At 38.1% G+C, this 16973-nt stretch overlaps 1 protein-coding gene across 1 annotated transcript in view; it reads left to right on the forward strand.

Moving 5' to 3' along the window:
- NBEAL1 (neurobeachin like 1) overlaps positions 1–16973 on the forward strand; it is a 205206-nt gene that overhangs the window by 136836 nt on the left and 51397 nt on the right. Inside the window, exons 34-37 of the mRNA XM_025405096.1 lie at positions 2647–2771; positions 8524–8650; positions 15435–15583; positions 16521–16654. Of these exons, the coding sequence (XP_025260881.1) occupies positions 2647–2771; positions 8524–8650; positions 15435–15583; positions 16521–16654 (535 nt within the window). The remainder of the gene's footprint in view (positions 1–2646; positions 2772–8523; positions 8651–15434; positions 15584–16520; positions 16655–16973) is intronic.

A 16973-nucleotide genomic window follows, 5' to 3' on the forward strand; every position in this document is an offset into this window, starting at 1 on the left:
CTGTAATCCCAGCACTTTGGGAGGCCAAGACGGGCGGATCACGAGTTCAGGAGATCGAGACCATCCTGGCTAACACGGTGAAACCCCGTCTCTACTAAAATACAAAAAAAATTAGCCGGGCGAGGTGGCGGGCGCCTGTACTCCCAGCTACTCGGGAGGCTGAGGCAGGAGAATGGCGTGAACCCGGGAGGCGGGGCTTGCAGTGAGCTGAGATCCGGCCACTGCACTCCAGCCTGGGCGACAGAGCCAGACTCCGTCTCAAAAAAAAAAAAAAAAAAAACCAATTTACTTCTGTCTTTCTGATACCACCTCTTTGAGCTAGGGCTAATGCTGTTGTATGTTTGAATATTTTACAATTCATTTAATTGATCCGCAGTCACTTCTGTTTTGCTTAATTATATTCTCTTTTTTTTTACTGCCCTTTTAAAAATGTGGTAAAATGTACATAACATAAAATTTATCCTCTTAACCATTTAAAAATGTACAGTTCGCTGGCACTGAGTATATTCGTAATGTACGATCATCACCACTGTCTAACTTCATAACATTTTTATCACCTAAAAAGGAAATCCTGTACTTATTAAAAAGTCACTCCTTATTATCCTCTGTCCCACCCCCTAGCAACCACCAATCAGCTTTTTGACTGTATTATTTGCCTGTTCTGGTTATTTCATATAAATGGAATCATACAATATGTGGCTTTTTGTGTCTGCCATCTTTCACTTAGCATAATGTTTTCATTATGTAGTAGCATGTATCAGTACTTTATTCCTTTTTATGGCTGAATAGTATTCCCTTATAAGGATATATCATCTTTTCTTTATCTAGTCAACAGTTGGATGGGCATTTGGGTTGTTTTCCACTTTTTGGCTATTTTGATTAGTGCTGCTGGTAACATTTGTGTACAAGTATTTGAACACTTGTTTTTAATTCTCTTGAGTATAAACTATGAATGGAATTACTGGGTTGTATGATAATTCTGTGTTTAATTTGCTAAGGAACTGCCAAACTGCTTTCCACAGCAGCTGCATCATTTTATATTTTCACTAGCAATGTGTGAGGGTTCCAATTTCTCCGCATTCTTACCAACACTTGTCATTTCCTGATTTTTTATTATGACCCTCCTAGTGGGAGTAAAGTGGTATTTTATGATTTCATATTCCATTTCCTAGTGATTAATGATGTCTAGCATCTTTTCATGTGCTTGTTGGTCATTTTTACATCTTCTTTGAAGAAATGTCTGCTCAAGTCCTTTGCCCATTTTTAGATTGATTTTTTTGTTGAATTGTAAGAGTGTATATATAAATATATGTATATGTATATACTTAATAATAGACTCTGATCCTATATATGATTTTCATATATGTAGATTGTCTTTTCACTTTATTAATAGTAGCCCTTTTGATACAGGAAAGTTGTTAGTTTTTTTTTTTTTTCTTTTTTTTTTTTTTTTTTTGAGACGGAGTCTCGCTCTGTCGCCCAGGCTGGAGTGCAGTGGCCGGATCTCAGCTCACTGCAAGCTCCGCCTCCCGGGTTCACGCCATTCTCCTACCTCAGCCTCCCGAGTAGCTGGGATTACAGGCGCCCGCCACCTCGCCTGGCTAGTTTTTTGTATTTTTTAGTAGAGACAGGGTTTCACCGTGTTAGCCAGGATGGTCTCGATCTCCTGACCTTGTGATCCACCCGTCTCGGCCTCCCAAAGTGCTGGGATTACAGGCTTGAGCCACCGCGCCCGGCCGAAAGTTGTTAGTTTTAATGAAGTCCAGTTTAATCTATTTTGTTGTTGCTTTTTGGTTTTTTTTGGTGTCATATCTAAGAAACCATTGCCAAGTCCAAGGTCATGAAGTTTTACCCTTACCTTTTCTCCTAAGAGTTTTGTAGTTTTAGCTCTTATATGTAGATCTTTGTCCACTTGCAATTATATTGTCTTTATTTGTAGTAAAATTATTTTTTATTTTGAAAACTATTGGAAATATAAACCATCTGTATAGTTAGTTAAGAACTCCCATTTAACAATGAAAGAGTAAAGGTATCAAGCTGTAAGTCTAAAGGTCAATGTTCAAATCTTACTTCTGCTACCTGTAAACCTCATGTCACCTTGGGCAAATTATTTAGTCTGTTTTAGATTCCTCGTGTATACAGTACAGCTACGCGTACTCCCTTTGGTTCTATCAGAGTTATTTGGATTAAATGAAATCAAAAATGTGAACAGTTTTGTAAAATGGTGCTAAACAGGCTGGGCATGGTGGCTCACACTTGTAATCCCACTACTTTGGGAGGCCAAGGCGGGCAAATTGCTTGAGGCCAGGAGTTCAAGACCAGCCTGACCAACATGGCAAAACCCCGTCTCTACTAAAATTACAAAAATTAGCTGGGCATAGGGGCACACGCCTGTAATCCCTGCTATGTCGGGAGGCTGAGGCACGAGAATCACTTGAATCCAGGAGGCAGAGGTTGCAGTGAGCTGAGATTGTGCCACTACACTCCAGCCTGGGTGACAGAATGAGACTCTGTCTCTAAAAAATAAAAGTAAAATAAAATGGTACTAAACAAATGTAAAGTACCTGATACTTTTTTACAGTATTTAAATCAATCTTTGTAACTTAAGCTAAATAATTTTACTTGTTTGCTTATGAATATTCTTAGGAAACAGAATCCAATTCATTGGAAGCTAGCTAATGTAGAGAATTATTCCCGCATGAGACTTAAGCTGGTACCGAATTATAATTTCAAAACCCATGAGGAAGCTAGTGCCTTGAGAGATAATCTGGGTGAGTTCCAATGACCGTTTAATTATTTGTTGAAGATAATGAGAGTGTTCTTGGAGTTGATGATTGTTATTTCATTGTTTTAAATGTGTTTACTTATGAAGGAAGGGTGGCATTTTATAACTGATATTTAAATGACTGTATGTTTTTAGTCCTGTTACATTTGGCCTAAATCCAAGGTAATTTAATACTTCCATTGATTTTAATTTCTAAAAGAAAAAAACTTTAATTATAAAAGTATACTGTACTTCATATCAACTGTTATGTCTCTTGCAATGAAACAGTGTTCTTTTAGTTTTTTTGCTCATCAAGACTGAGGCTAATACTAATGTTAGATAGAATTCTTAGCAATCCTTTTCTTTTTTTTTTTTTTTTTGAGACAGTGTCTCACTCTCTTGCCCAGGCTGAAGTGCAGTGAAGCAATCTCAGCTCACTGCAACCTCCACTTCCTGGGTTCAAGCAATTCTCGTGCCTCAGCCTCTGAGTAGCTGGGACTACAGTCACATGCCACCACACCTGGCTAATTTTTATATTTTTAGTAGAGATGAGGTTTCACCATGTTGGCCAGGCTGGTCTCCAACTCCTGACCTCAAGTGATCCTCCCACCTCTGCCTCCCAAAGTGCTGGGATTACAGGTGTGAACCACCAAACTCAGCTAGAATTCTTAGCAATCTTTTATGCTTTTTATTATAACCTATTTTTATAGAGCTGTAGACCCTTAGTATCTTAGATTGGTCAATGCCTTTTTCTAGAAAGAAAAAACAAAAACTACTTGAGGTCAGGAGTTCAAGACCAGCCTGGCCAACATGGCGAAACCCCGTCTCTACTAAAAATATAAAAAATCAGCCAGGCATGGTGGCGGGCACCTGTAATCCCAGCTACTCAGGAGGCTGAGGCAGGAGAATCGCTTGAACCAGGGAGGCGGAGGTTGCAGTGAGCTGAGATCACGCCACTGCATTCCAGTCTGAGCAACAAGAGCAAAACTCTGTCTTAAAACAAACAAAAATTTAGCCTGACAGTATTTCAAAACAGATCTTAAGGGGTTTCTGCAACTCTTTAGGAAGCCCTTCCTTTGTAACTATCTCACTTGTCATCTCTCCCTTTTTTAAGATAGGTCTGTGAAATACCCCAAAATGTTGTTTATCAAGAATAATTCGGCCTGCGTGGTGGCTTATGCCTGTAATCCCAGCACTTCGGGAGGCCATGGCAGGCAGATCACCTGAGGTCAGGAGTTCGAGACCAGCCTGGCCAACATGGTGAAACCCTGTCTCTACTAAAAATACAAAAATTAGCTGGGCATGGTGGCGGGCACCTGTAATCCCAGCTACTCCGGAGGCTGAGGCAGGAGAATCACTTGAACACGAGAGGCAGAGGTGGCTGTGAGCCGATATTGCATCATTGCACTCCAGCCTGGGTGACAAGAGCAAAACTCCTTCTCAACAACAATAACAAATCATTGGTAATCGTAGGCATATTATGTTGTAGTTTTAGATGACGTGAGTACCAACTTTTAGATGTTATTTTTAAACTACTTTTATTTTTTTGAGACTGGGTCTCCCTGTATTGACCAGGCTAGATTGCAGAGACTTGAACATGCCTCACTGCAGCCTTGGCCTCCTAGACTCAAGCAATCCTTCTGCCTCAGCTTCCCGATTAGCTGGGACTACCAATGCGTGCCACCATGCCATGCCCAGCTTTTTTTTTTTTTTTTTTTTTGGTAGAGACAAGGTCTCACCATGTTGCCAGACTGGTCTTGAACTCCTGGGCTCAAGTGGCCATCCTTCCACTTCACCCTCCCAAAGTGCTGGGATTACAGACATGAGCCAGCATGCCTGGCGAGATCTTATTTTTTTTAATTGCCTTAACATATGGCCAAAATATTTGATGCCATAAAATGAATCAAGAGAGCCATGATGCTTGCCATTTAGAGTCTTACATTTTGAAATAAATCAGATACAGTAAGTGGTTTTCCTTAATTCAAAATAATGGCCCTGTCCGTGATATAAACACTAACTTTGAGTGTTATCTTACATAGCAATAGCCAATTGTGTATAGCTTTTTCTCTGAAAGAATCTTGTATCCTCTTCTGTAAGTATCTTTCTCTACTCTTTGAGATATAACTATCATTAACACCCAACAAACATCTTTTGGTAAATGACCTTAATAGTTACTTAAGGAATAGTGTTCCATATTATTTTCTTGACTTTTACCAAGAAATCTCCTTCCATAAAGTTCCCTCTGCTTTTTCCTCTCCTTCTCACCCCTCTACACATGCACACAGATGTAATTTTATGTCCCTTCTTAGTCTTAGTTGTTCTTTTTGTTTGTTTTTCTCACTTAAAAATTTACTTCAAGTATAATAGTGACAATAAAACTGTACAGAAAAAAATTTATATATTTCAGGGTGAAATTGGAAATCATAACAAATGGCATCAGTCTTTAAAATCTTTAAAGTTCTTTGAAGTATACTTCAGAATTAACTGCAAAATGTTTTACCTACTCCTTAGTTTTGTCTATATTTTCATTAACTGCCAGAATTCATGGTATTCTTTTTTTAAATATTATCTTGTTTTGTTTTACTTACCCCAATACTGCTTTTTATAAGCAACCCATTGCAGATGTATAGAATAGTGTTTTCATTATGGGCTAACCTGCAAAGCTAACCATGATTTAAAATATTATTTTGGATGGAAAATCCATTATTAATTTCAAACAGCTGACTTATGAAGCATCTTTTCGAACACACCCACTTGTAAATTAGGGAATTTGAAGAATCAAAAAGAATATATTCTTAAATGTATCAGTAAAAATATTTGGTTTGTAGTGTGGGCAACATAGTGATAAAATAAAATGTTTTGTAGCCAGGTGGCACATGCTTGTAGTTGGAGCTACTCAGAGGTGAGAAGATCGCTTGAACCCAGGAGGTCGAGGCTACAGTGAGCCACGATTATGTTGAGCCACGATTGTGTCACTGCATTCCAGCCTGGGCAACAGAGTGAGACCTTGTCTCAAAAAAGAAAAAACGTTTGGTTTGGCTAGGTGTGGTGGCTCATACCTGTAATCCCAGCACTTTGGGAGTCCAAGGAGAAGAGTCACTTGAGCCCAGGAGTTGGAAACCAGTCTGGACAACATAATGAGACCTCATCTCTACAAAACCATTTTAAAAGTCAACTGGGTGCAGTCATGTGCGCCCATGATCCCAGATACTTGGGAGGCTGAGGTGGAGGATCGCTTGAGCCCAGGAGATTGAGGCTGCAGTGAGACATGATTGTACCACTTCATTCCAGCCTGGGCAACACAGTAAAACCCTCTCTCCCAAAAAAAAATTTTGATTTAAGAAATTTTTTTTTGTCTGTAATTCTTTATTAGACATGCTGTTTTCTGATTGGCAAATTTAACAACTTATTTTTAGTCCTCACCCTGCTTCCATTGTTTCTGAAGCATTTAGTGGTTATCCTCCTCTGTAAGTGTATTTCTTTCCTTCTTTCTTTTCCTGTTTGTTTGTTTGTTTTGTGAGACAGGATGTCACTCTGTCACCCAGGCTGCAGTGCAGTGGTGCAGTCACCACTCATTGCAGACTTGAGCTCCTGGGCTCAAGTGATCCTCCTGCCACAGCTTCCTGAGCAGCTGGTACTATAGATGTGTACCACCACACCCAGCTAGTTTTTTAATTTTTAAACTTTTTTTGTGGAGACAAGGTCTCCCTCTGTTGCCCAGGTTGGTCTCGAATTTCTGGGCTCAAGTGATCCTTCCACCTCAGCCTCCCAGAGTGCTGGGATTACAGGCATGAGCCATCCCACTCAGACTGTAAATATATTTCTTTCTTAGCTCTGCTGTTTAACCTCCTACTTTTTATACCAACTTTTAGTCTTTTTTTCTAAAACTGTTTTCCTGCACACTTTTAAATGATGATGTTCCCAGATCCATTGCTAGCATCTTGCCTTTACCTGTGCTTTTCCTAAGTGATCTCATGGCTTCCCCACCATATATGTAATGCTGCTTTCCCATCTGTATTTCTAGCTCCAACCTTCCTTTTGAACTCTAGAACAATGTTTCCAACTGGCTATTGGGATACCTGTTCCACAGTCTCCTTATGACATTTCTGAAACTGAATTTATTCTCTTTTCTCGTATGTGTATTCCTTACCCTAGTTTCTGCTTCTCTTGTATCTGGTATTGTAGTTATCAGTATCTCCATATATTAGCTGCTGAAATTAAAATCCATATTATCCATGAGTCTTTCCTCATCTCTCTGAAATCTCTACATATAACAGCTCTTTAGGTACTGTGTCCTGTTGATTCTATCTCTTACATAACCTTTGAATGTTTTTCCTTATTTTCATTCCCTTTGCTATTGCCGTGGCTTAGCTTGGTGCTTTCTCCAAACTTACAGTAGCTTCCCAGCTGGCTTCCTTGCTGCAGTCTATCCTTCATTCTCCATCCTTCACCAATCTTCCATCAGATTTTCAATTCATACTGTTAACGGGATAGTACCATACATCTACATAAAGTCGATTTCCTATTTGTATCAGACTATCTGGGCTTCCTTCTTTTCACTTTTTACTGCATTGTTATGTACTTTATTAATTAAATGTTTTAACGATAAATTAGACCTCATGAAAAAACATGTTCAGTAGAAATAGTTACTAACTTGTTCTAGGGAAAATGTGAATCACTACTTCCCAATATAGAAGAAGGTATGATCAAACAGATTTACACAGAAAAATGCAATTGTACATTAGGTTGATTCATCTTATGTCTGAGCAGTGGTATCATTTGAGAAGTTAAGGGAGGATTTGTCATCTTTATAGTGTTTTGTTATTTATAGTTACTTGCAGTATTGTGTTATTTATGTATTTTATATGAATTATTTTTGCCATGAATGAAATCTTTTTTCATAGTTAAGTGTGTTAATTTTTTTCAGTCCTATAAATTATGCATATATTTGTATTACAGTTCTTATTTCAATCAGATAGTTGGAAGGTAAATATATAATAGTAGCTATCATTTATTTTATATTTAATGTGTACCAGATGTTTCACATGTATTACCTTTCATGTGCCTAACAACCTTGTGATGAAGTCTCCATTTTACAATTTAGAAAACATACATTCAGAAGGGTCATATGGCTTACTAAATGGCAAAACTAAATTTGAATCTAGGTTTACCACTTCATAGCCCATGTTATTTTCATTATACCAGACCTGCCTTTTTGCAGGATGTTTAGTTTATAAAATACATTACATGTATTTCATATATATGCCTCAGAATTATGTATTAAATTCCTTGTGGTCCAGAAAGTAAACACTTTCGCTCTTGGTCTGTGTATTATTTCCCGATTAAAGACAACTTATCATATATTCTTTCTTAGTTTTGCTTTAGTACAAATGCATGTTAAAAATAGTTCTATTACATTAATACAATTAGAATATTTCTTCCTTTGACTTAATTATTGGCAACCTTTAGAATTAAATATAAATTAAGAGAGTACTTGGCCTATTTCTGAAACAAATAGTACCATTATTAAAAATAGATACTATTATTTTTAAAACATTTATTCTTTTTACCTTATGAATAGTAGTTGTCAAAATCACCATCAAACATCAAGGATTACTCTAAATCAAAGTACCATCTTTACTTATATACATATTGTTATTATCTAACAGTCAGGAACATAATTAGCAGTCAGAAATTACAGAAGGGCTATAATATTGTTTTTTACTTTATGTTTAATAGATATTTTGTGTTTAAAACAGGTATCCAACACTCACAGCCTTCCAGTGATACATTGCTTTTGGAAGTAGTGAAACAAGTAAAAGTTAGTGATATGGAGGAGGATAAATTAGACCTTCCTGAAGAGGATATATCAGCTAGAGTAAATGTGTATGTATAAATATTTAAAATTATTTTGTTCTGAGAAAGGGGATTGCAAAATCGTGGAAAAGATTTGCTTGACATTCTAACGCCACGTATTTTCAGGGTCCAACAGTTAATGCTGTATCAGCTGTTAGGATTTTATCAGTACTGAGATTATTGAGAAAGGCTTCTTAGAACTGGGATAACATGGAACTGGACTTTGAAATTAGAAAGTATTTAGAACTGTATGATAATGAAGGCAATACATTGAATTTGTGAGATTCAGCTATACCTGTGTTCAGATGGAAATGTACAGAACAAAATATAAACTGTTAAGCAAAAGAAAGAACATTATAAAAACAAAAGCAGAAATTCGTGAAAGAGAAAAACAGAAAGATTAAAAACATCGAAGCCTGGTTATTAAAAACAAACAACAAACTAACAAAAAGCAAAAAAACATAAACCTCTAGCCAGACTGATTAAAAGAAAGACAACATAAATTGCCTATATTAGGATTGAAAGAGGAGATGATGCCACAAATAATAAGATTGAGAAGAATACTAATGATTTTATGCCTGTAAGTTTGACAGCTTAGATGAAACAAATGCTTTGAAAGATGCAAATTACCCAGCCTCCCTCAAGAAGAAACAGATAACCTGAAAAGCCTTAGATACATTTTAAAATTTTTAATTTGTACTTCAAAAACTTTCTTTAAGGAAATGTAAAATATATTAATTTCCTCATCTCCTCTTTGTGTTACTGCTGTCATACATATTACATTTCTTTGTATAAGTTCAGCAATACAGTTTTATAGTTGCTGTTTTATGCAGTTATCTTTAAATGAATTATAGGAAGAACACAAATGTATGTTATTAATAGTTTATGTTTGCTACATAATTATCAAGTATCATACTTGTGCACTTTATTTCTTTGTGTGTGCATTCATTTATCATCTGATAAAAATTCCTTCCAGCCTAAAAGACTTTCTTCAGTTATTTTGTGTGTGTGTTTTTGTGTGTGTGTGTGTGTGTGTGTTTGTTTGTTTGTTTTTTGAGACAGGATCTTGCTGTGTCACCTCAACTGGAGTGCAGTGGTGTGATCACAGCTCACTGGAGCCTCCACCTCCTGGTCTCAAGTGATCCTCCTGCCTCAGCCTCCTGAGTAGCTGGGACTATAGGCACACCACCATGTCTAGCTAATTTTTAAATTTTTTTGCAGAGACAGAGTCTCACTGTATTGCCCAGGCTGGTCTCAAACCCTTGGGCCCACATGATCCTCCCGTCTTGGTTTCCCAAAGTGCTTGGATTATAGGCCACCAGAGAGTGAGCCGCTGCACCCAGCCCTCTAGTATTTCTAATAAGGAAAGTCTGATTGCCACAAACTCTCCATTTGTTTTCCAGGGAGGTCTTTATTTTTGTTAATCCAGATATATCTCACAAACATAAAATTTACCATTTTTAATGCACACAATTCAATGGGATTTTTTAGTGTTTTCACAAATTTGTACAACCATCCCCACTGTATAATTCTGGAACATTTATATCACCCCAAAAGGAAATCTTGTACCTTTTAGTGGTCGGTCCCGGTTTTCCCCTTCTCACACACCCTGGCAACCACTAATTACTTTGTCTCTGTGGATTTGCCTACTTTGGACATTTTCTGTAACTCCTACAATTTGTGTCTGGCTTATTTTCATTTGGAATGTTTTCAAGATTCATTCATGTCATAGCATATAAGAGTACTTTATTCCTTTTTGTGGCTGAATAATATTATAAATAATTTTCCATTTATAACCATTTATGGTTGTCCAAAATATGGATAATCACATTTTGCTTATCTATTCATCAGTCAGCATTTAGGTTGTTTCTACATTTAGGCTGTTATGAATAGTACTTCCATGAATATTCATGTACAAATTTTTGTGCAAACATAAGTTTTTAGTCGTCTTGGGTATCTACTGAGGAGTATAATAGTTAGATCATATGATAATTCTGTTTGAACTTTTGAGGAATTACCAAACTGTTTTTTACAGGGACCACATCATTTTACATTTTCACCAGCAATATATGAGTGTTCTGATTTCTCCACATCTACCCTTGTTATTTTCCTTGTGGGTTTGTAAAAATTCATTATAGCCATCCTGTATGGTTTGAAGTCATATCTATCTAATTTGCATTTTCCTAGTACCTAATAATGTTGAGCATCTTTTCATGTGCTTGTTTGCCATTAATATATCTACTTTGGAGAATATCTATGCAAATCACTTGCCCCCCCACCCTTTTTTTTTTTTTTTGAGACAGAGTCTCACTCTTGTCACCCATGCTAGAGTGCAGTGGCGCAATCTCGGCTAACTGCGACCTCTGCCTCCCAAGTTCAAGCAATTCTCCTGCCTTAGCCTCCTGAGTAGCTGGGATTACAGGCGCCTGCCACCATGCATGGCTAATTTTTGTACTTCTAGTGGAGACAGGGTTTGGCCGTGTTGACCAGGCTGGTCTCAAACTCCTGACCTCAGGTGATCCACCCACCACGGCTTCCCAGAGTGCTGGGATTACAGGCGTGAGCCACCATGCCTGCCCTGGTTCTTTTTTTAAATGTTTTTAATTTCTATCTCTTTATTGATAGTCTCTATTTGATTAGCTTCATTACTATACTTCCCTTTATTTCTTTAAACATAGTTTCCTATGTTCTTTTGATGTATTTATGATAGCTACTTTGAAGTCATTGTTAAATTGAACATCAAAGGTCTACCAGAGACAGTTTCTTTTTATTGCTTTTGTGTTTATGGCTCATACTTTCCTTTTTCTTTGTTTTCTCATAATTTTTGTTAAAACACTATACACTTTTGGTAACAAATTGTAGCCAATCTGGCTTCTGATCTCCCTCTGTTACGGCTGCTACTGTTGTGATTTTGTTTGTTTGTTTACTTTCCTGAACTAATTCTGTGGAGCCTGTTTTAACCTGCTGTGTGTTGCCAATGACGTCTCTATTCATTGGGTTTTGTTTTGTTTTGTTTTTTGTTGTAAAACCTGGCCTAGTAGGGATTGTCTGTGGGTCAGCATACGTTGGTGGTCAGTCATTGGTTAGAGGTTGTCTTTAGCCCCCCTGATCCAGCTGAATGCTATAGCTCACGAGTATAATCCCAGCTATTCAGGAGGCTGAGGCAAGAGGATCACTAAAGGGCAGGAGTTTGAGACCAACCTGAGCAACATAGTGAGACCCTCTCTCTAAGAAAATAGGCCAGGCGGGCTGGGTGCAGTGGCTCATGCCTGTAATCCCAGCACTTTGGGAGTCCAAGGCAGGTGGATCATGAGGTCAGGAGATCGAGACCATTCTGGCTAACATGGTGAAACTGCATCTCTACTAAAAATACAAAAAATTAGTCGGGCATGGTGGCGGGCACCTGTAGTCCCAGCTACTCGGAAGGCTGAGGCAGGAGAATGACGTAAACCCAGGAGGTGGAGCTTGCAATGAGCTAAGATTGCACCATTGCACTCCAGCCTGGGCAACAGAGTGAGACTCCGTCTCAAAAATAAAAAATAGAAAATAGGCCAGGTATGGTGGCTCATGCCTGTAGTCCCAGCACTTTGGGAGGCTGAGGCAGGTAGATCACGCAGTTAAGAGATTGAGACTATCCTGGCCAACATGGTGAAACACTGTCTTTACTAAAAATACAAAAATTAGCCAGGTGTGGTAGCGGGCGCCTGTAGTCCCAGCTACTCAGGAGACTGAGGAAGGAGAATTGTGCCAACTCAGGAGGCAGAGGTTGTGGTGAGCTGAGATCACTCCACTGCACTTCAGCCTGGGTGACAGAGCAAGACTCCATCTCAAAATAAATAAATAAATAAATAAATAAATAAATAAATAAGCCAGGCATGGTGGTGGTGTGTGCCTATAGTCTTAACTATTGGGAAGGCTGAGGCAGGAAGATCCTTTGAGCCCAGGAGTTGAAAGCTGCAGTAAGCTATGATCACACCACTACAGTGCAGCCTGGGTGACAGAGCCAGACCCTACCTCTAAAATAAATATATAAATAAGCAAGACCCACCCCACCCCCCATCTCTAAAATAAAAGATCCAGTAAGACTGCCATCTTTCACCAGTGGATCTGTACATCGCTTAGGGATTACATTTAAAGTTCATGATTTATATATCTGCCCTAATGTGAGTTTTGGGGAATTTTGTTTTGTTTTGATTTGATTGATTGATTGATTTTTTTTTTTTTTTTTTTTTTTTTGAGATGGAGTCTTACTCTCAACTAGGCTGGAGTGCAGTGGCACGATCTCAGCTCACTGCAACCACTGCCTCCTGGGTTTGAGTGATTCTCGTGCTTCAGCCTCTCAAGTAGTTGGAATTACAGGCGTGTGCCACTACACCCAGCTAATTTTTTGTATTTTTTGTAGAGACGGGTTTCACCATGTTGGCCAGGCTGACCTCAAACTCCTGATCCCGTTTGCTCCCACCATGGCCACCCAAAGTGCTGGGATTACAGGTGTGAGCCACTGCGCCCCGCCTAATACTTAACTTTCTATGTTCGTAAAGCCACATATTCAGCCAAGAATGAGTAGCTATGTCCCAAATATATGATTTGTTTACATTATGAACTACACATGGTAAATCTTTCTTTGAAGCTTATTTTAATATTACAAATTGAGGGCCAGGCATGGTGGCCCTCAATTTGTCAGCACTTTGGGAGGCCGAGGTGGACAGATCACTTGAGTTCAGGAGCTCCAGACCAGCCTGGGCAACATGGCAAAATTCTGTCTCTACCAAAAATACAAAAAATTAGCTTGGCGTGGTGGTGTGCGCCTTTGTTCTCAGCTACTTGGGAGGCTGAAGTGGAAGGAATGCTTGAGCCTGGAAGGTGGACGTTACAATGAGGCAAGATTGCACCACTGCACTCCAGCCTGGGTGTCAGAGTGAGACCCCATCTCAAAAAATGGGTGTATTAAAAATTGACTAGATTCAGTAGTATTCTTTGGTGGCATAATCAGGATTTTTATTTATATTAATTCAGTAATTTTTTCAGATTTCCTTGATTATTTTCAGGGTACTGGGGAGGGGCAGTTATATAGGGAAATATCTTGGTAGATATTCAGTCAGCTTTTTAATTGGGATTTTTTTTTTCTTTCTTTGATGACTAGTGAATTTAATGGATGTCAGACTAATTTTTTTACACTGAAGAACCAAAATACTTTTTGTCATCTAATATAAATAACTCTCAGACTATTTACTTTTTTAGGGTTACTCATTGCACTATTTATCACTGTAAATATTAGTATTTCAGTGTTTGGAAAAACATTGTTTCCAGTAATTATATTTTTAAAAAGAAAAGCTTAGTTTTAAATAAATGGTTGCAACATTACAAACGTAAATTGGTGATACAGAACTCCTCATGGAAACCCACTAAAAATAAAATTAGACTTAGTCATTGGTACCCCGGACATGAGGCAGATATGAAATGTCTAGGACCAGAGAGTAGCTGGCTTAAAAGATTTAGTTGAATAACATTCTGTGAGTGGTGGGAGCTCCCGTTTCTCTCTCTCTTTTTTTTTTTTTGAGTCGGAGTTGCACTCTTGTTGCCCATACTGGAGTGTAGTGGCATGATCTCAGCTCACTGCAACTCCATCTCCCAGGTTCAAGCGATTCTTTTGCCTCAGCCTCCTGAGTAGCTGGGATTACAGGCACGCACCAACACGCCTGGCTAATTTTGTATTTTTAGTAGAGACGGGGTTTCTCCATGTTGGTCAGGCTGGTCTTGACCTCCCGACCTCAGGTGATCTGCCCACCTCAGCCTCCCAAAGTGCTGGGATTACAGACGTGAGCCACTGCGCCCAGCCAGGAGCTCCTATTTCTATCCTTGGCAGTTAAAGTCACCTAGGCCACCAAAAGACTGTCTCTTTCCAGTTACTTCCTCCAGCAAATATAAATAATATTCCTCCTAATATAAGGTGACTTCACTTTAAGTAAGGTATGGCAATAATAGCTCTTTGCATTATCTCCAGTTCCCTTGGTAAGGGGATGCTGTAATGGTGATGCTTTCTAGTTTTAGTTACTCTTGAAAGTCTTGTTTTATAGTTTAAGATTCATATTTAGTACTTCTAATAATTATTTACAAACATCACTGCAATGCAGTCTTAGTCACAGATTCATGTATTTTGTGGGTCAATTCATGTCTCCCACAATATAGCTAAAATGACATGACCAATATTGCCTTATTTTTCGACTGTCCTCTGCTAGTTGTTTTACAGGGTCACTGTGTTTTATTATAATGGGTCGTATAAAATAAGGATGTAAAGCTTATTTTTAATGAAACTGAATCATTGAGTAATAAAAATATTTGGACACTGTTTAAGTAATTTGATATGCAGAATATTTCTTGAGGGTAATTCAGATATTCTTTCCGGACATTAATTTGACAGATAAGTGATTTATATTTGAGGCCAGGCACAGTGGCTCATGCATATTATCCCAGCACTTTGGAAGACCAAGGTGGGTGGATCCCTTGAGCTCAGGAGATCAAAACCAGCCTGGGCAACATGGCAAAACCCCATCTCTACAAAAAATATAAAAATTAGCTGGGCATGGTGGCATGCACCTGTATTCCCAGCTACTTGGGTGGCTGAGGTGGGAGGATTGCTTGAGCCCGGGAGGCAGAGGTTGCGATGATTGAGCTGACATTGTGCCACGGCAACAAGACCTTGTCTCAAAAAAAAGTAAAATCAGAGAGATTTATATTTAAATATGGTATTGTTTTCTATTTAAGAAAAATAAATGGTTAGATTTTTCTGTTTATTGGCTTTTTGTTTTTACAGTGATGAGAAAGAAGAACAGGATCAAAAAGAAAAATTGGTATTGATGGAAGACTGTGAACTCATTACAATAATTGATGTAATTCCTGGCAGATTAGAAATCACTACTCAACACATTTACTTCTATGATGGCAGCATTGAAAAAGAAGATGGTGAGGAGTTCTGGAAAAAATGATTTTTGCTGTTCAATAATTAAGTATCCAATTTATCAATCATGAATGAGAAGAACGCAGTAAGATAGAACTGTGTATCATGTAAAAGGAGAAATGGAAAGTCAGTATGGGGTTAAATTTTTTACCAAGTGGAAGGGAATGCTTTTTAAAAATTATCGATGCATTTTTAAGGGTTTGGCTAGAGGGAATTGCTATAAACTTAAGTTACAAAATCAGTGTTTATTATTATTATTATTATTTTTCGAGATGGAGTTTCGTTCTTGTTGCCCAGGCTGGAGTGCAATGGTGCAATCTTGATTCACTGAGCCCTCCGCCTCCCAGGTTCAAGCAATTCTCCTGCCTCAGCCTCCCAAGTAGCTGGGCTTACAGGCATGTGCCACCATGCCCTTCTAATTTTGTATTTTTTGTTAATAGAGACGGGGTTTCTCCATGTTGGTCAGGCTGGTCTCGAACTCCTGACCTCAGGTGATCTGCCCACCTCAGCCTCCCAAAGTGCTGGGATTACAGGTGTGAGCCACCACACACATTTTATCATACCTTTGTCTTCATTTTATCTTCATTTTATCATACCTTTGTATGTGTACTTATTCCTATAGGCTTCTCATGTCATCTTTTATGTGATAATAAAAGAATGATTAAATCTAAGATACCAACATACAGAGAAAAGGAAAACTGTTTCTGAGGTGTATTCAGAATTATCTTGTATTCTAATGGGAAGAGTAGAATAGTTATAGAACTTTAAAATAGTTTTGAAAGAACCAGTTTAAATATCCAACACATTTAACAAATGGTTTATATAGTATAGAAATTGAATTCCTTTTTCCTAAAACCTTTTGTCAAGAACTAAAAGGTATTTTCTACATAGCATGAGTAACTTTATGTGGTATCTCAGTCACAAGATTTCTTCTCTTTTCAGGAGTAGGTTTTGATTTCAAGTGGCCTCATTCTCAAATTCGAGAGATTCACCTCCGGCGTTACAACTTAAGAAGATCAGCCCTTGAGATTTTTCATGTTGACCAATCCAACTACTTTCTCAATTTCAAAAAAGAGGTATGTACTGTGGTTTCAGGAAATCCCAAAATACTGGCTTTAAATACGTTTCCAGCTAGTGAGCTCTAATGGAACTTTGGGCTGTATTCTTTTGTCAAGACAAAATGTTAGAGGAAAAAATATATACTTTGGGGGCTAATCAGTGTATGAATTTTTGTTGAGATTTACTTATGTTTGAGTTTTGGGGAAGTTCAGCTTTTATATATATGGCTAGATAAAGTAGAATTTTTAGTGCCTCATTACATTCACTTGTGATGTAATATACAATATGTTAGCTATGAGTAGATTTAGTAAATTAGATTGGTTTCAAATTCAAAAA

This window comes from Theropithecus gelada, chromosome 12 (genome assembly GCF_003255815.1).
Source record: "Theropithecus gelada isolate Dixy chromosome 12, Tgel_1.0, whole genome shotgun sequence".
Taxonomy (NCBI): Eukaryota; Metazoa; Chordata; class Mammalia; order Primates; family Cercopithecidae; genus Theropithecus; species Theropithecus gelada.